General features: G+C 44.2%; 1 protein-coding gene and 1 long non-coding RNA gene across 2 annotated transcripts in view; one reads left to right on the top strand and one right to left on the bottom strand.

Annotated features, from left to right (window-relative positions):
- Positions 1–773: 773 nt before the first annotated feature.
- The window catches only part of LOC140684692 (uncharacterized), a 30,127-nt gene continuing 5,255 nt past the window's right edge, over positions 774–25,645 (bottom strand). Inside the window, exon 2 of the long non-coding RNA XR_012057349.1 lies at positions 774–1,225. This is a non-coding gene — a long non-coding RNA (uncharacterized lncRNA). The remainder of the gene's footprint in view (positions 1,226–25,645) is intronic.
- On the top strand, positions 3,416–5,797 carry SCG2 (secretogranin II). The gene has a single exon (XM_012575578.5). The coding sequence runs from the start codon at positions 3,457–3,459 to the stop codon at positions 5,332–5,334; it is 1,878 nt and encodes a 625-aa protein (XP_012431032.4). The 5' UTR covers positions 3,416–3,456; the 3' UTR covers positions 5,335–5,797.

Below are 25,645 nucleotides of genomic sequence, written 5' to 3'. Positions count from 1 at the left end.
GACTGTAGGGATGTAGATTGGGATGTAGGAATACAGGGTTGTAGATTGGGATGTAGGGATGCAGGGCTGTAGGGGTGTAGACTGAGATATAGGGATATAGGGTTGTAGGGATGTAGATTGGGATGTAGGGATACACAGCTGTAGGTATGTAGATTGGGATGTAGGGATTATTGGGATGTAGGGATGTAGATTGGGATGTAGGGATACGCGGCTGTAGGTATGTAGATTGGGATGTAGGGATTATTGGGATGTAGGGATGTAGATTGGGATGTAGGGATACAGGGCTGTAGATTGGGATGTAGGGAGCACGGAGCCCCAGGGCTGCGCAGGGGGATCCGGCACCGAGACCAGTGAAGTCGCACCCAGAGCGGTGATGCCGGGGCTGGGGTTTGCAAGAGAACACATCATTGTAAAATGTGCCCCATCACTGTATATACTGTATACATGTACTCCATACATATAACAATGTGTGTATGTATGATAAATAGATATATGCTGTATCCATGTGCTCTCAGCACCAGCGGAGCGCTCCCGGGAGCGGTGGCACTCAGCCATGCCGGGTCGCCGGCACGGCACTTCAAGGGGATGGGCGGGGGGTTCCCTGGGATGCAAACAGCCTCTGAGTCACTTCCCAGACAGATCCGCATGCAAACATTCCTTATATTCACTAGAACTGCCGTGGGTTTGGGCTTTTACCCTTCGTTGCTGTTTTGTTTGTGTTTTCAGTCCCTTTCTCAGGGTAAAGGGTTAGAGATGCTTTTAAACAAGTCAAATTTACTGCAGGTGTGTTATTTATTGCAAAAAAGAAATGGGAGGAACAGTGCATGATATATTTATTTTCCCTGTGGAAAGTTGCTGTTAGGTTTCACCTAAGGCTGTCAGGGCAGGGAGATGTCTATAGGAAAAACCTATGAGTTTTCATAGCTAAATTTCACTGGAAATGTTAGAGTCACATCAGAAACAACTGCCAGGAGAATGAGAGAGAAAATTACTGCTACCATGGAAACATCCCAGAAAGGAGAGATTTTCTGTGTCTGTTTTTTAGGGAACTTTTTTCAGTCTCTATTGCCTTTGTATGTGTTAAATTTTGATCATAATTGCCTCATTTTGTAAAGAGAAGCTTCTTCATCTTCATTTGTTGGCTAAAAGCTGATTTTCCTGTTTGTTAGGTTCTAATAGAGGAGAAAATATGCTCTCCGTCTAGACTGGCTTCACAGTTATCGATCTCAAAAAAAGAGAACTGTTTTAGCATATTGTCCTTTGCGAGGCACAGGAGAGAATGGTTACAATATTTCCTAAAGATGGGCTAAAATGTTCTGTTTTAAAAACTAATTTGGAATTAAAGTCTGAAAGACTCTTACCTTGGATAGCACAGTATATTTAATGACAAGATTTACGACCCGAACTCAATTCCCAAATCTGTTTGACAAGGATTTCAAATACCATGTACTAATAAATTAGAAGTAAAAATTGACCTAGAGGCAAATGCACACAAAATATGTAGAGAGGAGCCAATGTTATTTCTGCAAAGAAAATATCCGATTGAGCAACATCCTTGTTGAATGCTAAACTAAACTTTGCCTGGCTGCACACATTTGGATTTTAGTGGGATGCTGACAGCTCTTGCAAAGGCTGTAACAATCCAAACTGTGTGCAGCAAAGGAGGGTGAGTTCCTGGTCTTTGTGAGTGGGAGGTGCTTGGCAGATGATTATAGAATTACTCTCCCTTCCCCCATCCCTTGGAAAGGACAGTTTCTCATGTGCTGATCAAACGAACGCTGTTAATAACCAGTCTCTGCTGAAAAAGAAAGTCTTAATTTTGCTTATTTGCTACAGAAATAGAAAAACTAGGTGCTGTTTGGTTGTTTGGTTGCTTTTGTTTTTATTTTTTAAATGGATATATACATTTATGTACAGTGCTAATGCCTTTTCTGTGACAGAAAATGAAGCAATATATTGGCTTTGACTCAGGGCCAACTCAGATCCAGAGGGCGGGACTGTCTAATCAGCTGTTTCTAAAATTATTTCAATTTGAGCATTGATTTCAGGCATGAAGTCAGAAATGTTTCGGGAAATTGTTTGCTATTATGCCTGTTAGCCTGCTCATGCATACTGAAGGGGGAAAAATAAGCAGGTCTCTGAACTGATAATGCTTTAATTATTTAGTTAAGTTGCATTATGTTAAGGACAAAAACTGAGTGGAAAAATCTACAAGTGAGCTGAAATGAACATATTCATGCTCACTTTCTGCTTCCAGCAGGGGGTAAACACTGGTGTACACAGCGCTTTCAGGGTGTCACAAACCACCAGAGTCTCAACAGGATACTTTTACCAGGCCAAAAACCAAAGGAAGCAAAATAGGTCAATTCATCAAAGCAGTCGATATCTTTATCATTCCTTTCTCATTATTGTACTTTATTTGTTAATGTAACTGGATCAGAAGAGCCTCATCTGTCCCGTGGCCCCAGTGTGCCAGTGCTGAGTGTGTCCTGGGCAATGACTGATGGCAATTGCCCCTGTGCCTTGTGGAGGGTGCCCAGCTCCCTGCAAGGTTGGGCTTCTGCAGCTGTATCCTCATACACAGTGATGCTGTAATCATCTGAATTCTGTCAGAGGCGTATTTTTCCCGGTTCTGTTCCAGAGTTTATTTTTGTCTGGTGTAAGCTGGGCAGACATGGGCTTCTACTGATCTATTCTAACCAAATTTGCCAGTGGTCATGTTTCTGCCTGTCCTGGGACCTGATTCAATTACTGCTGAAGTGAATGAATAAACAAATGAATGAAATCACCACTCAGAACCTACCTACTTGAGCTTGTTTCCAAGATGAGCTTTCAAGGATTCAGTAAAATTATTTTGTACCTTTAGGATAAATTATATTTTTCCTCTCATATAAGAGATCATTGCCCTAGGAATATGAATCATAGAGTCATTAAACAATATTCCCTTGTAATACAAATAATTTTTTAAAAATGAAATCGCAAAATAAAGGCAATAATAGCTTCAGTACTATCAGTGCTGACAGAAATAAACTTGCAAGTAATATTTGTCACATTCACTTCATCACATAATTTTATTGCAGTTTAGCACCATTCAACAGTATTGTCCTGGCATGAAATTAGATGCCCTATGGAGCAGTCTCACAAAATATTTCTGTCTGTAGTTTTAATATTAGTATTTTGAGCAACATTTAAATGTATGAGTACACCAATTTTGTCATTTAGGTGCTTTGTTCTCATGATCAAAATGCCATCTAGGTGTGTTTATGAGCATTTCATGAGTTATATAGGATTGGTATTTTGTACTTTGGTGCTGCCATTGGACAATTAATGTTCATAAAGTACATGGAGCATAGAGATGAGAAATTTCTTGCATAGCTCTGTTTCCTAAACCTGTCTCCATGTGTTAACAGCTTATTTTTTTCTTCTTCTTCTTTATTTAAGGGAAATATTTTAAACATGGCCGAAACTAAAACCTTCCAGCCTGGAGCAGCCTGTGCTCTCACCTTTTTCTTTGTCCTAATCTGTTGGGTTGATGCAGCCTCGTTCCAGCAGCACCAGCTGCTTCAGAAAGATCCAGACTATGCAATGAAAAACTTACAGAGGCTCCCAAATCCCGATATGATCAAAGCCCTGGAATACATAGAAGACCTTCGCAAGCAAACCAACAAGGGGGAAAGCAGCCCTGATTACAGCTCGTATCAAAGTGTCCCGTACCTCCTGCCACAGAGAGAAAGCAAGGACCAGCTTCACCTCCCGGATAATGTGTGGGATTCTTTGACTGAAGATGAGTCCCAGTGGGTTAAGGTAATGCTGGAAGCCTTGCGGCAAGCTGAGAAGGAGTCAAAAGCTGGCCCAAAGGAGAATAAACCTTACGGGCTGAGCTCAGATAACAACTTTCCAGCTGGAGTAACTGATGATTACGAGGCTTACAAGTGGCCTGAGAGGTGGCAGAAGTACCTCAAGATGCCACTTGGGCACTATGAAGACAGCTCAAGAGACAGTCCCTTCAAGCGTACCAACGAAATCGTGGAAGAGCAATACACGCCCCAGAGCCTTGCCACGCTGGAGTCCGTGTTCCAGGAGCTGGGCAAGATGGCAGGACCCAATAACCACAAGAAAGAAAGGCTGGATGAGGACCAGAAATTGTATACAGATGATGAAGATGATGTGTATAAAGTAAATAACATTGCCTATGAAGATGTGGTTGGAGGAGAAGATTGGAATCCCATAGAGGAAAAAGTGGAAAGCCAAACCCAGGAAGAGATAAAAGATAGCAAAGAGGAAATTGATAAACACGAAGAGGAGATTGACGAGGAAATGAAAAGATCAGGAAAACTCAGCTTCCTTGAGGATGAAATAAGAAGAGAAAATAAAGATCAAGTGTCAGAGGATGTTTCAAAACTAATGAATTATTACCTGAAGAGGCTGATGGGTAGTGCTGGGAATAGGAAATTAAGGACTGGTGGAGAACTTGAGGAAAAAAGAGCATCCATGTTTTTGGATAAACAACTTGATCCTCAGGCTATAGCTCAGCTGATAGAAATCTCAAGGAATTTGCAAATTCCTCCTGAGGATTTAATAGACATGTTGAAAGCTGGAGAGAAAAAGCAGCTTCAGAGTGAAAGATTGGAAGCTGAGCAGGAAATGGAATTCCCAGAAGACCTTGACGAGATAACTGAAACCAATCTAGGACAGAGTGACATATTTAAAAATAATATAAACTCTAAAAACGGGTACATGAAGCAGCCTCTTATTCCAGAAAATCTACCTGAAGACCTCAATATTGAAGATATTGTCAGCCTTCTGGGAAATGACAATTTGGCAAATCAGAATCCCTCCTACTTACTAAATCGTCTTAATCAAGGAAATGATTTGCCAAGACTGTCTTACATTCCCAGAAGGTTGAAAGGACACCTGTTCCCTAAAGCTGCCTGGATGAACGACTTGGAACGGCGACAAACGGAGTATGAGAAACTCAATGAGAAGGATGAAGAGCTGGCTGATTACTTGGCAAAGGTGCTGGCAAAATACCCTGAAGTGGTCAATACGAACCAGATGAAACGAGCCCCGGCTGCGGCCTCGGAGAGCAACCTGCAGGAAGAGGAGCACCTGGAGCAGGCCATCCGGGAGCACCTAAACCAGCTGGGACCACAGGAGGCTGCCAAGCTGGCTTCGCTCAGCAAAAGGCTCTCCATGGCTGGGGAAGCTGATGACACGCAGACCAGGCAGTACCTGGATGAGGATATGCTGGCAAAGGTGCTGGAGTATCTAAAACAGGAGAAATCAGAGCTTGAAAGAGATCACATTACCAAGCGAGCAATGGAAAACATGTAATTGTTCCCCAAGTATTATTTCTCTTCAATGTGTTGACTTCTATCCCAATTCAGTTGTGATTTATTCCTGCTCTCACACTAAACAACCTATGGTAGACTATTTACCATTGAACAGTCTGCATATCTTTCTCAGAGCTATTATATTGTTTATTGATATATGTTATAAATTATGGGGCAAACCACAAATTGCTTCAAGTGTTTTAAGAAACAATTTAATGATATCAAGTAAAAGTATAATATGTAAACAAATGACCTTTGCATTGTTAATAAAACATGATAAATGAAGAGTGACAATTATAATTCGAAATTTTTAAGATTAATTGGATTATTTTGTTACTGTCTGTAGTGGTTTTTGTGCAGTATCTAATAAAAAAATAAAGCATTATATATATATAGTTTTATTTACAAGGCTTTTTCTATTCAGTGTTTTATTGTTGATGAATAAATTATTTCTGGACAATTGACTTTGTTTCTTTGTGACAGTTGATAAAGTCATACTAAGTGGAAACGTATTTTTACTTCTATAGATGACTCTTCTGAAATATATTATTTTTCCTACAAATTAAGTTGTAAGTGTAAACTTGTGGTTTTCTGGGCCATAAGAACATCAACTGGTGTTACCCAAAATGGCAGATGATACCTAAAGAGCTTGCTGAAGTCAATCAGTGTAATAACTGCATTACCTACAACTGAAAATTGGACCTCACTTAATTAAGAGATGTATCTGTACCTCTTGGCAGCAGGAGGAACATAATGATCTGTCCAGCTGAGACAGGCTTGATGATGAAGCTCTGAAGAAATACAAACTGGAACCTTCCTAGGTGCAGGTTAGTCCCCCTCCATCTCTTATGATGACAACCACAAAGAAAGAGGTAGGCTCCAAGGTAAGGCAGGCAAGGAACTCATCTGTGGGCAATAGCATTGGTTTGTCTGACAAAAATATTATTTTCTTCTCCATGAAATGACCATTACATGTCACATAAATACACAGAAAACCTTTACTATTCAGCACACTATGTGGACACTTGAAATGTCTCTTGAGCTCCTGTTATGACCTGCAGTTGATGGTCTGGAAAGGTTCTGTCTCTCTTACGGAAGGAAATATGCTTGCATAACTCTGTGAGTCAGAGGTGGTTTTCACTGAGACGGCTCATTTCCAGGATTATAGTTTAAAAGTGGTTTTCCCTGTGGTATTCTGCAGCAGCTAAGTGGGGTGGGGATGATTTTTGGCAAGGCAATGTCTAATGAAGTACAAAGGCTGCAAAAATAAAACTTCATCTTCAGTGTTGCCATTACCCTGAGCATTGGCAGCCAACAGGAGCTTGGCCCCTATTCCAGCCATTATTACTTGAATACACACCAGACAATAAAATATCTGATTTTCCAGGCATGTGTAGGACCTGGAAGAGATGTCACAGGTGGTGACACATGACAGGTGGGAGTTCCTTAGCATCATTCCCTTCCTGCCATAGCCTGCAGCACTCCCTTGCTCTGGGCTACCCAGGCTCCTGAGCTGACCAAAGCCTTGGGGAACCCTTTGACTGCCTCCAGGCTCTTACTCAGGGAAAGCTCAATGAAAATTTTGGATACCAGAATGATTTTGTATCTAAGAAACCAGTAGTACAAACCTATGCATAAAAGGACAGATGCTGTCAGACACTGTGTGGAAGAGAAAATAAGCTTTGGAAAATCCTAATCTTGACATGATTTTAAGAAGAACACCTCACTCACTGCATGTGCAAGGCAATAGGGACTTTGTGGTTCACCTTCACAAATAAGAAAAGAGTGGTTGTGCTTGAAATAGCAGAACTTTGTCAAACAGTACTATATGGAAGCACCAAGCTGATTTCAAGCTAAGAAGTTACATCAGTACTTTCTCTTCTTCAAGCCACAGAAAGCAGACAACTAATCTCCCTATGAAGTGCTTTATTTCTAACAAACTCATCTCCAACTCTGTATTGGAATTAAATGAAATGAGAAAATATTAAATAGGCAGCACTCTCCTGGTAGCTATAGCTGCCTCTTGCTATGCAACCAAGGCTCCTGCAGCAGAGCAATAGTTATACCTGAATATGCAAGACAGCATTATCCAAATGTACATCCCATCATGAGATCTGCTCCATTAAACCACTCCAGAGCCTCCTCCTGCAGAGAGGCTGTGTAGTACTTAATTGTTCTTAATAGCCATGGCTGCTTCTGCTTTCATTTGTCTGTGGTTTGTGTTTTCCTTATGGGTGCACTGGGACAAACAGTCACATTGTTAATAATGCACACAGAACGCATAATCCATAACAGATACACTATCAAGCTTATTACTATAATTATATACAAAATAAAGTGACCACCCTGCAATTTTTACTTAGGCAAAGTGAGGAACAGATTTTTAATTCCCTTTTTGTGTTATGATTTGACAGTATCCCAGATGCAGCTGGTTTGTACTCTCTGCGTCAGTGGCTTTTGTCCAGCAAAGAAAATGGTTCTGCTCAAATCTTCTTCCTAAAACTTGCTTCATTGTGTCCTCATATTTAAGGTCCTCCCCAACACGCAGATTGAACAGAAATTCTGTATCTGGTCCGAATACACCAAGCTACTGAACACCTTCCTCAGGAGCTGAGGTAGTTCTTCTTCATACACACCCTAGAATTCATTTGTTAGTACCAGTAAATGTTGTTTTGGTTTTTTTTTCATTAATTCATATGCTAGTGCAAGTTCTTTGTTTACATCTGCCTCTTGATGATTCCATTATTTTGTCAGCTGGAGCTCTTAAATGAGAACACTTGTTGATTCAAAAATTAACGTAACCAAATTACCTTGACTGGAGAAATGAGATTGTAGCAATTATTTCCTTCTAAAAGGGTATTTCCACAGTGCAGTGGAAAGGGGTTGAGTTGCATGTAATGTGACAGTTGTAACTATTTCCCAAAGCACTTTACAAGACACTTGTTTTGCAAGAGAAGTGACATAAACCATGATTTTCTTAACATGACAAAGGGAAGCCAAGGCTGGAGCACGGGCAGCCTGAGCTGTGCATTATCTCGCAGCTTCGTTCTGCCACTCTTGCTGTTACTAATGAGAACACTAACGATTCAAACCTGCACCTCCAGACACACCAGAGCCAGCCCATCTCCATGGGCTGGGTCACACATGGATCACAGGAGCTCTGTGGGCAGGGGATGTGCAGAGTGGGAGCAGCATTCCCTGGGGCATCCCATACCTTCCCCAGGCTCCACAGCTATTTACTACGTGATGCACAAATCCATACAGACACAGCTGGATGTCAGCTGCACTCTGCCTTTGTCCAGCTACCCAGGCACCTCCAAAAAGGTTAATGTGAGCTACAGGAACTCCAGTTAGCAGCAGCAGGCAGGTGCAGAGCCTCTAGTGCATAAAGTGGAAAGGAGAAGCCCTGAATCAGAGCTGATTAGCTGAAGAGCCACATTATTCCTGACTTTTGGATCATTCAAAAACATTTGAGATCATTAATAATTCATTTGTAGATGTAGCAGAGCTCTAAATGTGGCTGATTAAATGCATTTGACGTTTCTCTTGAGAGAGGCTGTTATTGCAGGAAACCACTTGGTATCTGCAAATGTCTTGGAATTAGTGTACTCAAAATTACAGGTTCAGTCACAATGTTTTCCCTTGTAAAGAAAGGAAAGTGACCTCTGTTTCCAAACGTAATGTACCCTGGTGAATAACTATGGCACAATTATTTTAGAAGTTCCCCACAGCCACTCAGCATATCTGCTGTGTAATGACATAGTCCAACGCGCTCTGCTTTCCTCTGCTGAGACAAAAACCTGCAGCCCATGAGAAAGGCAGGTCCTACACACTTGGGGAAGATCTCAAAAAGGGATTGTTTGGCAACTGCCCAGCCCCTACAATTGCTGCTCGGTGATATGCTTCCCAAAACCTTTCTGGCATCAGTCTGAAAGCAGAGCCAGCTTTATCCTGGCATAGAAGCCAGGCTCTCATGGAATGCCTTGGTGGGAGTGCCACAAAGCCTCCAAACCCTCTGGGCTGGATGAGCAGGATCCAAGACAGAATCTAAAAGAAATGACGAGCTTTATACCACTTTTGTGTCTCCATGATTATGTCAGCAAATCTGACATAATCCCCTGGGTTTGTTTGGCTTCTTGCTCAAGTTAGAGTAAATCTGTTTGGGTGTAGCTGTGGGGTGCATTTTGTGCCACTCCATTTAAATGTTTAATGAGAACTAAATGTTTATGCAAATTTGAGCATGTTTTGCAAGGGGATCACCCACATCAGGGCAGTTTTCCTACTGCTCTGCAGTCACCACCATTGGGACACCTCATCTGCTGGAGACAGTGGGATCCTTCCCTGACAGAACTTTGCCCAGGGTCACCTTGGGAAAGCCTATCTGGGTTATTTTCCTCTTGCCAACACACAGAAAGGAGGGGCAGAGCATCTGTCTGTTGAGATCTCCAGGTGAAACATGTGGTCATTCTTTACCATCTATTAAAACTCTTTCCAAAAGCATCCTTCGTTTAAGTGGAACTTTTTCCGAGCTCAAATTTTAGATACCATTGACTTTCACATTGTACATATTTTGAGCGTGAGTGCAAAAAGAAACCTCCCTTTCCCACTTTTCTCTCTCCTCTTTGACCTAAGAGAAGGTATGAGACTGCTTGGATGAGATGCAACATATAATTTCTGCAAAGAAACACATTTTTACCACGACTACATGTTTTGCCACCTGCTAATAAATGTCATAGCAGCACAACAAACCACTTAGATCTACTGGTACTTGTACTTCCCTATTCAGGGTGTAAGAGCCAAGCTGGGAACAGCATATACACACACAGAAAAAGGTAAAAACAAGGACAAATCATCAAATGGGGAAACCCCCAACATTCCTTGCTTGTTATTCATTTAGCATAACAACAGGAAACATGCTAAATCCCCGAAAGTAAGTTTTGGAATGGAAATATAATGTGACAGGAAAACTGTTTTTTGCAAGAATAAATTTACTCAGATCCAGCACACTATCAATTGATTTTTTTTCTTACAAACATGAATGCAACAAGGTAGAAACTTTTTGATGGTGACTAGCATACTGAAAGAAGCTAAGGAAAGAAAACCTAGACTGGAAAATTTTATTCAGTATGTAAGTCTGCAGCTACCACCATATTCTACTGGGTAATTTAGACAAGAGAAATGCTACTGTGCATACTCATGAGCTTTTAGTCTCACCTGTGCCCTCAGACTTTGCTTTCCTAGAAGCAATTGTCAGGCTGAACTTCGTTTAAATGTATTTTTAACTTTCTAATTTCTATTTAAAGAATGCCAGCCCCCTGGCCCTCTCCTCACTCAGTGCATGGTCTGAAGCTGGTACAACCACAGTAGCACAAACTTTTACAAATAGCTGGGGCACAGTGGCTGCTCTAAAGCCAAGATGTTCTGTCTTCTGTGCCCCGAGCCTCCTCCTTGTGACAAAGGAGCTATTTCATCCATAGATCTTTATCTGCAGGGAAAAGTGCACGGATATTTTTATTCTAGAAGAAAAATTACTGTTGAAAATGATGCAACTGTAAAAAACTTAGAAAAAATGGAAAGCTGCCAAATCCTCAAAATTTATCACTTGTTACTTTTTTACTTATTACAAAACCACTGATTTTGCTTTATTTCATGCTGGTTCTCCTTTACTCCTTTTAGAGTCAGCACACTGCCTTTTCTGATGCTGCACAAGAATTCAAAGCTACTGCCTGCTTCCCCTTTTGGCAACACCTTTTGCATCAATCTTATTTATATCTGACCCAATGCAGGTGGATCTAACAACTTCACACAGCTCTGTGCTGCGTGGTGCTATTTGTTTCCGTGCCAGGAAATTTGTGATATCCCACGTAACTAGGCTGGTTTTAAGCTGTAGCTCATTCCCAGCCCAGGGGAGACGTGGAGCAGGAGCCAGCAGCATCCTCCACCAGGGACAGAGCAGTGCTTGGCACTGCCTTGGCAGCCCCATGTCCTCCTCCCAGGTGGGGACAGTCAGGGACACCAGTTAAACACCTGGAGACACAGTGACACATGTACAGCTCAAACATATGGTTTGCTGTGTAGTCAAACAAGCCACTTTGCAGGGGAAGCCACAGAGAACTCTGGTTTTATTCAGGTTAGAGCAATGTGCCTTCTGTGGGGCTGGTCACTGCTTTGTGCACGAGAGCCACACCAGGCTCCAAGCCAGATGTTATTTACAGAGCCCCCTCAGCTCTCCCCACCAGCCTTCCAAACAGGCTGGAGTATCAACTCTGAAAAATAGGAAAACTCTTCAGGCACAGATATAAGAACAAAAGGGGTGGTCAGTAATTCGGATATTAAAAAATATGCCAAGATACATTGTGGCAGGTGGGTCAAGTTCCTGGGGAACAATATTTTGACAACAACCTTCCAAGAAAATTTCAGTAAAATCAATACTTGTTCAAATACCTTTTCCCATCCATCTGATTCACAAGTAGGCAGCCAGAAAATGTGATAGTTTTATTTCATTAACCCTGCTAAAGGAAACATTTACATTTTTAACTTAATACTGGATGCTTGCTGTAGTGCTCTCCAAAGCCAGGTGATGAATGAGGCTGGGGGGCCTCCCATCCCTGTCACTTGCTACCACCATGTGCCACAGAGAAGACAAATGATAATTGGGAGCCTGGCCCTGCTGCAGAATAATGGAATCATCTGGGGAAAATGGGACTAGAGACTGCCTGAAGATCAGCATTCCCCTGGGCAACCTCAGGCTTTGGGAGCCTTCTATCTTTGAGCTGACACCTCAGTGGTTACTTTCTTGGCTAACTCATTTGTTAGTCAGGTTGTGTAATTTCCTTTTCTTCCATTTACCACCCTCCTGACTTAGCTTAGTGCATGAGTCAGTAAGCCTGGCTTAATCATCTTCTTTATAAATTCTGAACCCACTTTATTGTGCATAAAGTTCTTGCAGACCAGCCCCTACAGCTTAAATATCCAGAATAAAAAAAAAAAAAAAGTGAGACTTCACCTTTGGCTTGGGTAGTTTTTTGAATTAACTCCTGCCCTATAGCACCTCTCCAAAGAAGCAGCCAAAAGCAGCCTGTTATATAAATATAAAAAAGAAGTGACCTTTTAAAAATACTTTACATATCAAACTGCAGAGATAAAGTAGACTATAGTTATCTTATGCCAAGACCATTGAGACACTTACCTTTCTCCTAAGGAAATGACTTTGCCTCATAGCTCACCTTTTTATAGTGCACATTATGCTGCCTGTGAAATTCATTACCCAGTACTTGATCTCCTCAATAGCCTAGTGTTGATGTCGTTAGGAAATGAATTTTTTAATAGCCTTCTTGATGAACATGTGTTTTGTGGCACCTGAAAATAGATGTACTGCAATTCTAGGCTAGCTGCACATTTTAGCTATTGAGCTTTACATTTCAGTAGCTGTGACTCTATGTGTGGAGATGGAAATAATTTAAAGAGTCATTTGCCTGACAAGATATGATTATTTGTCCTCCTACATATCCTATGAGTACAAAGTTGGATTTATACCTTGACCTTTTTACTTTACATCTTTCAAGAGCCAAAGAAGAAGGAGTTGCTCTATAAAGCCTTGCTGGGTGAGCACAGGCACTGCAGTGATTTACCCCCCTTTTAACAAAGACTACTGAGATGTAGGAAGCAGCAGGTGCCTCAGTGCAGCTCCTGCTACAGACAGGAGAAAATATGGAAGGAGAGTAGGCAAGACCATGCTTGACATTCCTGGTTAGGAATGAGGTGTGAGGGACCATTTGTGCCACCGGATCTGACTTGGGCAGCCAGAGACAGGTCTTCAGCTTCACTTTCTCACAAGAAAGGCACCAGCCTTGGCTCTTCAGTGTATCTATTACTTATCCATTTCCTGGCAAAAGAAACTAAAGCCAGTGTGGTATTCACATTCTCTGAACAGAGAGAGACAAGATTCTCTCTCCCAGGATTTTTCCTGGGAAGCTGTGAGACACAGTGAGAAAGCTGAGAGAAAGAAGAAAACAATTCTTATCGCTATTCACTGCACCTGTAGTTTGGCACATGGGGAATGTTAATGGAGATTGTTTACCAAAGAGGGATTTGTTAATTGGACACTGGTGAGGGTTGTTTGGATTGATTGCCAATTGGGTCAAAGCTGTGTTGTGACTGTCTGGAGACAGTCATGGATTTTTATTTTGTATCTTTTTAGTTCTAGTTCTATAGTTCTAGTATAGTATAGTATTAATGTAATATAATTTAGCTTAATAAAATCAATTTATTCAGTCTTCTACAACATGGAGTCAGAGTGCGTTATTCCCTGTGCAGGGGGTCGCACTGCTTTGATAAGCCAGGGATGTGGTTCTCCTAAAAATATTATGACTTTTGGAAATGTGAAACAATTTGTCTGCCTAAAACTGGTCATCTACATCAAAACAGCTCATCTTTCCAAGCTGGTGTGCCTTGCCAAAGCTAAGAAAACTTTGGGGTTGGCTTTTCCTTAATAATAGCCACACTGCATACTGGGGTAACATACTGCAGCTCTGCTGACTTCATTGAGCACAAAGGTTTGGCCATCTAGACCAATAATTACATGGAGACAAATGATGTGCCCTGTCCATGTCCTGTTTGAGTCTGTGACAATTCCACATCAGCCAGGATCTCTGGAGAGCCCCAGTCCCTGCCCAGCAGAGCCCCTGTGCCCCAGAGAGCAGCAGAGGACTGACATGGTGAGGGGACACAGCTGGGACAGGACCACCTTCCCCAGCCCAGGTAAGAGGAGATCCAAGGGACAAAATGTCCAAGGTCTCTGCGAAGATCCAGAACTGATTCCCAGGTGCCCCACGGGAGCGTGCTCATGTACCTCCTTGAAACACACCCCTGAGCATTTGTAACCTTCTGGAAATGGGCAGGGCACAGCTCTCCTGTGTCCTGCAGAGCCTGTGCCATTCCTGCAGCCCCCTGGAGCCGGGCTGCCTCGGGACAAGGCTGGACCTTGCCTGGGGAGCCCTCCCAGGGGACAGAGCTGCTCCCAGCTGTGCTGGGCAGAGCTCCCCTGCCCTCCCCTGCCACAGGCCACTGTCTTTGCGCAGCCTCTGAAAGGATTTTTTCTCCATCAGCCCAATCCTCAAGCCTGGGAAGCACAGGGTGTAGTGGCTGGGGCCGTGTAAGGACAGACACGTTTGTAGTCTATCCATGCTACATTTTTTCCAACGCTTATATGAATCCAAACATTATCAAACCCCCAAACACTTCATTTCACACAACACAAATTTTTATACAGCTCTTGAAGCTGTTCTTAAAGCTCTTCTATAAAAATGAAGTACAAACTGAAGGTAAGAATCATTTCAAGATAAAGTGAACTATATTCTCTTCTGAAAATTCCCTTTCTGTTTAGCTATTAAGGGTTTTTACCTGTTCAGGAATCTGCAGACTGCTTTACTCAAAGGAGACTTTCATTTTTCAGGATAAAAAAGTCTTGTTTCAAGAAAAGAAAATATCATTCTCCTCTCTTAAGCTAGAGAGCAGAAATAGGAACTTTTCAGCATTTCGGTGGCCAACAGCATCTGTAAGAGGCTTTCTGCATTCCTTCCAGCAAGAGAATTAGTGGAGAGTTAAATATCATATAAATATGTTGAGACACAACTACAGCCTGATGCAAAATATCCCGCATCAAGAATAAAGTATCCTCCCATCCATGGAAGTAGTGTTATTCCAGAGAAGTCTGTCAGGGACCATTACTAATAATAGCATATAAAAGCTGTAGTTCTGGTCACCAGAACTAGCCAGTTTGCTTTCTTCACATGTAATTTAGAATTTGATATAATTTTCAGCTTTGCACTGCTGGGAGAGCAGTTCAGCTGACTTTTAAAGTTAATTTCGGGAATCCAGTTCAATTTAGCAAGTAATTTACAGAGACCAGCCCTCTTATTGCAGCGTGCTTTTCTGCCCATTGCAGAAAGCTCAAAGGGGAAGGAAGACTGTGTCATTAGCTACCTCACATAATACTCTCTAACACAAAATGCAATTCTAAGTGGATATATTAAAGTGTTGAGATGCCAATTAGCTCCTTCAATGTAAATTGCTCTGTTACTTACAGGGTGGCTCTTCCTTAAACCTGAAAGTGCTGCAGCTCTGATGCTAACACCGAGTCATGAGATAAATGAATCACAGAGCCAGGTTACTGCATCTGCAAAGAATGTTCTTGAGTCTAAGCCCATGCTGCAGCCCTTGCAGGAGATCTGTGTGTGTGCGTGTATCTGTCAGACGAAGTGATTCCCACGGGGCTCTCTGGTGAAACATCTCCTGCGTGCTCACAGGGCCAGAGGAGAGACCAGCTGGAGCTTTGGGTCCACCAAAGGGGAGCACAGTCCTTCCCTTCTCTGCTCTTGCCCACAGCCCCTTGAGGTGAGTTCACTCCTTTTGGTGAGTTCAGCCTTTCCTGGGCACTTCATCATCTCCTCCAGGCCCAGAGCTGAATCTCCTCTCACTGCAGCAGGCACCCAGCAGTGTAATGGCAAATTTGCCATGGCCATCCTGACCTGGGGAGTTTTCCATCTGTTCCTGCTCTGTCAGCCTGGTCCAGTTACTGGTCCCCACATTCCTCACCTGCCTTTAGAATGCCAAGTAGCAAACATGAGCCAGCAAAGAGGAAACAGGCTCTATTACCTTTAAAGACACATAGCTGGAGGCTTTCCAGAAATTTCTGGAGGTTTTTCCACTGCTGATTTCTCTGCTACACCCAAGATGAGCCCAAACCCACGGGGTGAGCTTTCTGCACTGCCAAGCCAGCTATTCCAGCCATGCTCCCCCACAAGGAATAAAAGCTCTTCTCACCCACGCCTTGGGACCCCCAATGCTGCCCCCATTTCAGCATGGGCTCCCTGCACCCCACCTGCACCAGCACCTGTCTGCCTGTGCTGGCAGTCAGGAAATGGCATCTGGGAGTCTGGGGGCTACTGCAAAGGGTCCACAGCAGCCCAGGAGGGGCACAGGCCTCTTGCTGGTCTACCTGAACACAGTGCTGCAACCCACACTGACCCCAGGAAACGTCTGAGAGGTGCAGGCTGAGTGAGAGACGAGGCTCTGCAATGCACACACAGTCAGGAATTGGCTGATCAGCTCTTGCCTGAGGTCATATAACACAGTAAATACAGAAATGGGATTATAACTGCATCAGCCTTGGCCTTTTCAGTTCCATTTCTAGCAGAGGAAATGCTAAAAGTATCCACAAGTACTCTGGCTAATTAGTTTCCAAATGTTTCTGCAATATCTATAGCACCTTCACAATTCAGAGTATTCACTGTTATTGAGAAATATTAAATTTTACTACACTCTGGTTTCACCTTTTGCAGAGCTGCAGTAGAGTCCATTATCACATTGCTAGCTGTGCTCTGTTAATGCCTACAGAGAAATTAATGGCAAAAATCTGATTGCTCTGAGCTCAGTGGGAGTCCACCACTGCCATCAGTATCTCCCAGACTTTGTATGGGTCTTTAGAGACCATGTCTGTGAAATATGTCCCGTCCCTAAGGCAAAGCCCTAAAACTCCCTCCTTTTTCTAATGCTGTTTCTAAGCTTTTAAATCTTGTGTTGAAATCTGCCCTAACTGGGCATTAAGTTCCAAACCCTTTTCACAAACCTAAAGAAGATTTTATGTCATGTTCCTATATTTAAAATAGAAAGATTTCTCAAGTTTTTAGTAAAACAATGTAGCTGTTGCAGGACACTTACAGTGACCCAGTGGGAGTTATCAGACAGCACAGGCAGCCCCAGGAGCAGCTCCACATGCAGCTGGGGAGGTGCAGCCTAAAGGAGGCTCACTGGAAAGCAGCAGAACTGAAAGCACCCAGCCTCTGTGGTCACTTCCAGAGGCTTCCAGCAGCCATCTCCATTCCCTGCTGTTTTCCAGCATGTGCAGAGTCAGGCTGGTGCTGCATCAGTCCTGAGGAGATGCTGGCTCTCCTTGGCAGCAGCAGCTGCCTCTGCAACATTAGTCACACATACAAAACAACTTAGCCAGTTTAGGGGAGACAGCAGCATAAACTGTTCTTCAATTTCCTATTTTGTTATCTTTGCACATCTGGTTTGCTTGACTGTCTCACGTCTCCCAGGCTTGATCTCACGAGTGATTTTTCTGCTGGGGTGATTTCTTCCTGCAGGAGTATCTGCCTTTGCCAGGCTGGTTGTGCAAGTGGAAATGAACTTCCATTGAAAGGGATTAATTAAAAGCAGATAAGATTAGCTGAACTATAACTGGTTTGTGCCTTCCTTGTTGAATGAAAAGCATTGTGTTACAAACAATGGAGCCAAGGGCCAGCCCTTCTCCATGAGTATTGAGTGTTGCTCCATGAATTCTGGCTTTATCAGCAGCTACTTGCTGTAAAGGGATGAGAGCTGCTGTAAGGCTCTGGTGCTGTGCACTCACAAGCACAAACCCCTTAGCAGGAGCACTGACCAACATAGCAGTTTTCCCTGGCACCAGAGCTGGAGGAACACCAACAGTGTCTGGTGGTCATTTGGAGAAAGGGCAGGAATGCTTATCACACCCCTACTGCCCCACACATCCTGCCTCTCCAGCACGTCTCCTGGGCTGCTCCTGCTGTAGCCAGCCAGCCTCACTGCCACAGTGCTTTCTGCCCAGGAGAAGGCATGGCAGCACATCCCCAGGCACCAGGACAGAAGGGACTGGAGGGTGTTTCAGTATTTGGAGACTGGAAGAGGCAAGTCTAACCAGAAGCAATGGATCTCACAGGAAAAAAACCCTCCCGACTGAATTACCTTAATTACACAGGAAACCCCTCTGTGGCTGATGTTAGACAAGATTTAGCTCTTCTTGTAAACAGCAGTGATCTTCCCCCTCTTGCATTTTCTGCTGCCTGCTTTTTTTCCAGCTCAGGAACTTGACAAGGAAAAAAAAAATTGAAAAAGAAAAGGGAGACAACAGGAGAGAACAAACTTGAAGCACAGCAGGTCAGGAAGAACAGAGAGAAGTTAGATCAGGAGGCCCTGTCCTTCCCGTCTCAGAGCACATGAGTAATCAATGACATGAAAAACAGCAAACACAGAGCTGATGGAAGGAAAAACTGTTTCATCTAATACATAATCAGACCAAAGAACTCAGCACTCTGAATGGACATCCAAGGAAGGACATAGTGAAATCTGAACAATTATTTGTGTAACTAGAATAACAGCTTTAGCAGTTAACAACCTCGTGTGTGTGTGTGGACATGATGTAGCATGGCATATTCCCAGTTGAAGCCAGTCAGGATTAGGAGAAGCCCAGTTAGAAAAGCAGTCTGGGCATAGCAGCTGAAAGCAAGGCTGCTGGGAGGTGTCTGGAGCACCCTATTACTGGTGTCACGATCTCAAACATGGGAATGATGATGTGCAGAACGCCATGATATCAAAAGAGTTATTAATTACTTTATTGTACTATATTAAAACTGTATTACAGTAATAAGAACTATATCACTACTTACTAACTAGAAAACCCATGACTCTCTGCTGAGTCCTGACACAGCTGTGACCTAATTGATCAATCAATCTAAAACACCATCACCAGACTCCAATCAAGCAATCACCTTGGGTAAACAATCTCCATAGCACATTCCACATGTGCACAAACACAGGAGCAGCGAACAAAATAAGAATTGTTTTGATTCTCTTTTCTCTGCTTCTTTCACAGCTTCTCTCAGGAGAAATCCGGGGAAAGCCAAGTCTCTCTCTGTTCAGAGGACATGTGAATACCACATCCTGTTTGCTGCAGACCCATTAAGCAGATGGACAGTGGCCCTGCTCTGCTGTGGCAGCCCTGATCCCTTTTCTCTGTGCCACTCCTCTTGTAGCCATGAGCAGCCCAGTGGGCAGGAGCCCATCCCACTGCAGCTCCCCAGCCTGCACCAGGCACCAGTGCCTCTGCCTGCCCCGGTGCACTCACCCTGTGGAAGGACAGCAAATCAGTGCTAAAACACCTAGGAGGGCATTCAGGAAGTAGATGTTATTGCAGAAACTCTGTTTGCAGCTTGAGCACACCAGACTATTTCTGAGAGGAGTTTTGCTGCTGCAGATAATGAGCCAGTTTTCAACAAAGTGTAAATCTGCTGCTGCTTGTAGGGGCTCCCAGGCTGTCAGAGCTCAGATCATCACTGCTGAGTGCTCTGCTAATACTGTAAACAGTGATGACATTTAGAGAATTGTTTAACTGAGGGAGGAGGTGTAAGTCACTTCTAATGGAGGGGAGGGGTAAACCTCTGCAGATTATACAACACAGCTCTGGCAGCAGGCTGTAATGTCTTTAAACTACATCTTTAAATTATGAATAATGCCTATTAAAAAATCGTGGCTCTTAGATGTGGTAAGCATGTCTAGGTAAGATGTTGTTGGAGAGATTAGAGCCCAGATCACAGATGCAGTATCTGTCATCATCCCATGGAGTAGTTTGGAGGATTGGCACACCATTTTAGTGGTTTATTGCACCTCTTAAAACCAACACACTGTAACGTGCTTCCCACCAACAATCTTTCCACTTGGATTTAAGTCCTTCCAAGTCTTAGCATCCAAGAGGATGACAAAGCAGTAGGATGCACATTTTTAAAAAGTCTTCTGTAACTTGGAGAAAATTATTTCCTCTACAAGGAAATATTTATCTTGTAGCAAGGTAACTTTGAGGCAATGCAAGATGGGTGGGACATCTCTTTCTTGACCCCACAGAAAAGAAGAAGCCCTTGGTCTGTGTCCCTGAGACCATGCTCATGTCCATGTGGTGATTTCTGCAGCACTGCAAGAGGGGTGTGAAAGAAAGCCTCTGAGCAGTACAAGGGTATGTTAGAACTTAGCTTTGGGGCATATTTAGCTTTCAAGTCAAAGTGCAAACAACCCTTACACTGTTAAAGCCAATGTTAAAGTTTCAGCACATCTGCCCCTAAATTTCAGTAAGAGCAGCACCAGGTGCCTCCTTTTGGCCAGGTTTGTGCTGGTCCAGCCCCTCTCCCCTGTGAGCTGAGGGAGATGGAGGCTCCTGGCAGAGACAGCTCCAGCCACTGCCCACTGCAGTGCAAACCCCAGAGCACAGAGCAGCTCGAGGCTGGGGCGAGGAGATGCTGCCCCAGCACAGCAATGGGAGGGCTGAGCTGGGTCTGCAGGGCACTGCTGAGACCACAGGGGTGAGCACCAGAGGGATTCAAGGCTTCCAAACCCAAATGTCCAATCTGGCACCACAGGCAGGGACACCAGCACAGTGCGGCAGGACCAGGAGCTCAGCCACAGGGATATTTCTGATCACAGAGAATCTGTGGGGCTTGCAGGCTCTGGGGGTGGGTGACAAAACCACTGTGGCTCTGCTTGCCCCTGCCTCCCTCCATCCTCCAGCTGGGGAGGGGTGGAGGGCAGGCACAGTGGCCAAGCTAGTATTTCTCTCATCACACAGACCAAAAAAATCAGCTGGCCTTAATGCAGGCTTTTTCTCTAACCACTTTCTTCTAATCAGCTGCATAAAGGCCAGCCACCATCTTTTCACCGCAGAGCAAGATAGCAATGCTGAGCAGAACTGCCAGGTCATTCATTTAACCTCAAGAGTTTAATCTTCTTACTCTGCCTCCATGAGCAAGGAGTGACACAGCCTCTGGCCAGGTCAATGTCTTCAGTGACTTAGCAGCACCATCCATAGGCTTGCAGAAGGAAAGAAAATCAGAGCAGTACCACAAAAGGAAAGGAACTTCTTCCAGGCAGTTTATTCCAAACTGTCTGGAAGGGCAGGAAAGCTACAGGCAATCAGAGCAGCCACAGGACATAGCAGATACCATTTTATAATACCTTTTTCCTCCAGCAAATTCAAAGCTTGTTAAAAGTGGGAGACTAACAGCACTGAGAAATAGCTGAAGAAGGAACACTGGTTTCAGTAGCATGAGATTTCACATACCTTCTGTCAAGAAGCAATCCTCAATCTCAAAAGTCCCACTTCAGTGAGAAACTCTGATGGTCCATTTATACAAGGTTAATTACAGCCTGCAAGGGCCATCCAGCTGGATGAAACCCTGTTTCTGAACCCAGATCTGCTCATTTTCCATCCATAACATCTGACAGCCAGACATTCTGCTGGCCCTGCGGCACACTGACAGTGTTGGGGCTCACCCCACTCCCTGGGGCCTGATCTCCCATGCAGCTCTGGCTGTGGCACTGGAGGATCCCTCCTGCTCCAAGCCTGGTCTCCTGCTGTTCCAGGCAGCCACTTCCCATGTCCCCACCTGTCAGTCAGCCACCGTGTCCTTGCACTGAATTACAATTGCAGTAGACAGGTCCATGCTCAGATCAACCAAGCCCTGGTGAGTGTAATGCCCACCATGGAGAAGGACAAGTGTCCTTTTGCTCTCTGTAACCTTTTCCCAGTGACCTGCCTCTACTGGCAGGGCATGGTCCCTCATGCAGGAGCTCTGTGCCTTCCAGATTGCTGGCACAGGGGTGAAAATGCTTTCTTGGGAGGGGATGCAGTGTGTTCAGTCCTGTGCAGGTGTGGGAGAGTCAGACTCCTGTGGAGTGCTCCAAGCACCTCACTCAGTGCCCAGTGGCACCACTGAGGGAGCACTGACAGCCCAGAGGACAGGGATGAGACGTAAGTCCTTCTGCAGCATACAGAGGAGACAGACCAGCACCACTCTGGGACTATTCCAGGCTGCCAAGGAAGATGCTCTGAGGTATTGGCAAGCCTTAGGGATGCCAAGATTTTTTGATGTCTTGTGTGCAGAGTTCCACTTCAACTGGAGCATTTTCACTCAGGGGATTCAAGTCCCATTTGCCTCCACACTCTCTACTCCAGATGATGGAGACACATCTCATCTACAGAACAGCAAGAGGGTTTGAAGTGTGGCTGAAGCTTGCAACTTAACATCCTACAAGAACACTCATGTAATGAGAATATCTCATAACCAACATTTCATTTACCACAAACCACCAACATTAAAATGAGCCAAACTGACAAACACACCAGCTGCACCTCCTGCTCTGCACAGCACCCGAGACAGCCACTCTTCCTTTCCAGCAGATTATTTCCCCTGTAGAGGCCAGCTGCTGATAATATCAAGCTCATCCATTTTGAGCATTAACTCTCTCTAATTCTCACTTTCTTGGTGGGTCTTTGCCATAGAAACCTTCCTTAGCAACAGGGAGGCAGAGCAGCAGCAGCTCCAGCCAGAGACACTGAGGAGGCAGCCCTGGACCCTCTATGTGCCACCTCAGGCCCTGTCTCCCCAGCTCACCTTTCAGCAGAGTCAGGCTGTGTGTCAGGAGACAAATGGCTGCATTGGGAAACTGTCTGGGACCATTCCCAAATCACCTTTTGATGAAGCTCCCTTGGTCTACGAACCCAGCTCAGGCAAGGGAGCTGCCTGCACCCACTGGGCACTGGAGTGACAAGGATGATTTCTGTTTGTGCCACGGGTACAGGGGGTGACAAGAGGAACCCTGAGGAAAGCGGGGAGGGGATGAGAGCTGGAGCATGTCGGTATTGGCCCAGGAGTCACTCTGCTGTAATGGAAAGAGTAGAATGGCTCAGGGCACTGAAAACTGCCCTGAGAACTCAATGGAAAAAGAGAATCCTGAGCACAATCCCATCCTGCAGTCATTTGTGACCCTCACTGGCCAGCAGGTCTCCAGTGTATCTGAGCCTATGGGGAGTGCTGGGATCTGAGGTGTTCTAGAGTTTTTCCTGACACACATTTCTGCTGTATCTTGACTTGACTGCTATTTCTTTTACTGGCTTGAAAAATCAGTATTTGCCTCTCTGATGAGAGGCATGCTGTAAAGAGAAAATCAGGAGCTGCATGAGTGAGACAAGGGGCAACACAGTCCTGTACCACCACAGGAGAGATGGCAAAGAGAAATGTGGGCAAGAAAGTTAGCACTTCAAATTCCTAATCAGTCAGCATCCAGGCTGTAAAAGAGGTGGTGAAGGATCAGAGGCAGCATTGTTATTGTTTCTGTATCATCCTTCCTCCAGGCTTGTGCCTTTCTTTTCCCAATAGCTTTATTTTGGCAGGCAGATAAAGCAGTATGCATGCTACTCTGAGTTTTCCACTTGCTGGAAGGGGGAGTAGCTGACTTTGGCTCTGAAGACAGGAGCAAGCCAGCTCCCCCCATGCTGCAAAGCAAGTCTGCAGTGGAAACATCTCACCAAGGGGAAACATCTCAGCCCAGGTCCAGGTCAAGCTAAAGCCAGGAAAAACTCCACTTCTGTTGTGGAGCCTGCTGGTGTCCAGCCCCCTTGGAGGCCAAGTGTCCTAACCACAGATTCCCCAGCTGCCTCCTCTCTGGACAGCCAGCACAAGGACACATTTCAAGTATTGAGGCAGGCACTAACCACCACTTCCAGTCTCAGGAACCTGTACCTTTAGCCCTCCATTCTCTGACTCACCCTGGCAAGCACCCTGCTGCTACCAGATTCACACTGTGACTCACTGGTAAACCTGCACTGCTCTCACTTCCAATCCTCCCTGCCAGGCTTTTCATTATCTGCTCTGCTGCCTGTGGGACAGCATCTCTGGGAAGAGCCCAAGAGGTCTGCTCCTCCAAACCCCTTTCCTCAGCTCACCTGTCAGCACAGGTCACAATTAACTGCAGGCAGCTGACCTGAATTCACAAGCCTGGCTTGCAGGGAATAGGGAATAATTAATTTGTCCTGCCTGTCCTATGCAGTGGGAGCAAATACTTTTATCTTGATGGGTTCCAGAATCTGCAGAACTCTAATTACATATACAGGAAAATATTTGTCTGTTTTTGTTTGCTAGTTTGGTTTCACATTTTAATATTTTCTAACTTTTATCCACTGACAAACATTTCTGCTCTTAGATGAGGAAGTATTTGTTTATGCCTCTGACTAAAACTCTGACCCTGAGAGGGCTTAGATTTAGCACATTCATTCAACAGCCAACCGGGGAACAAGACGCTTGACTTACATGATTTATTTGATATGTTTGATTTTGAAGACATATGAAAACTTGATTATATCGAAGGCTGCTATTTTTGAAGTCGATATCTCAAATACAGAGGCAAAAATCTTAATTCTTAGATGAATGCTTATTGAATTAGATAAAGGAACCAAATGGCTTTCATTACACATGCAAGTATTCTCACACACTGCTATGAGCAATAACACACAAAAGTTAATGGAAAAAGTCTTATTTACTTAGGGCTAACTATAACATATCCTTCACCATCAAAGAGAGAAAGTTTCAAGACTTAGCACATCCTTAAAACAAAGCCAAAAGTGAACGTTGTTCCTAAGAAGTAGGCACCTCCTAAACAGTAAGGGTAAGGTGCCAAGGCTGGGCAGTGCCTAATTCCCATTAACTGGCACATGCTCAGGTACCTCCATCCAGGTGATTCAAGAAAGAGGAGCTGCCCTCAAGCCTGGCTTACTCCTGGGTCTCCTCTGTAGAGCAGGGAATACCAGCAGGCCTTTGTTTCTGGAGAGGAAAGGAGCTCTGCAGAGCCATGTGTGCCAGTGCAGGGAACCAGGCAAAGGCAGCACAGGGCACAGACAGCAGAGAACTTGGCTTTCTGCAGGCAGGAAAACTCCAAGGACCTGGCTTAGATACAGAATGAAAAAACCTGCAAATGTGATCCAGCATAAAGCCTACCCATAGTGCTTTTTTCTGATCACAGCCTCCCAAAAACATTTTGCTTTCTTTTTCTGCTAAGAAACATAAATAAAGGAATAAATAAAAGCATTGTTCTTTATAAATTCATTTGAAAATATTTTCTATTCTGATGAGAGAAAAACACATTGCAACTTTGTTTCTCATATTTTTGGTTCAAATAAGGAATAATTCCTGCTTTGCATGTAAATTTTCAGGAGAACATAATTTTCCCTTCTATGAGTTCTAACTTTTCCTTTTATGTTGTTTTTTTCCTTCTCCATCACTATTAATTTCTCCAAGTTTACAGGCCCCCAGGGTATCAGCAGAGGCATTTGTGCCCCAGTGTGCAGCTGTAAGGAGCTGTATCTTCACAGGGGAAGGGGGGCAAGGGGAGTTTTTCTCCATTCCCATTCATCTTCCCGTGCCCTGTTGCAGCACTGCAGAGGACAAACTCTCACAAGCAGATGGCTGAAAGTCACCATGCAAGACAGGAGAGATCCCCCACTGCCTCTTCAGACCTCACAGACTTTTTAATCACAAGGCAAGATGACCTTGGCTTTCTTAACACATTATTTTCTGCCAAAACTATGAAGCCAAATTAGCTTTCACAACTGGGTTCAGGCACTGAATTTCCATTGGTAGTGTGAGAAAAATTTACAGCAACCGACATCTTCCATGCATGTGGTTCACACT

Source organism: Taeniopygia guttata, chromosome 9, assembly GCF_048771995.1.
Source record: "Taeniopygia guttata chromosome 9, bTaeGut7.mat, whole genome shotgun sequence".
Classification (NCBI taxonomy): domain Eukaryota; kingdom Metazoa; phylum Chordata; class Aves; order Passeriformes; family Estrildidae; genus Taeniopygia; species Taeniopygia guttata.
Note: the sequence above shows the minus strand (reverse complement) of the source record. Positions and strands in the feature narration are given on the sequence as shown.

What these genes read in the sequence shown, in the direction of transcription:
- SCG2 (XM_012575578.5), top strand. Translation starts at nt 3,457, where the DNA reads ATGGCCGAAACTAAAACCTTCCAGCCTGGAGCAGCCTGTGCTCTCACC.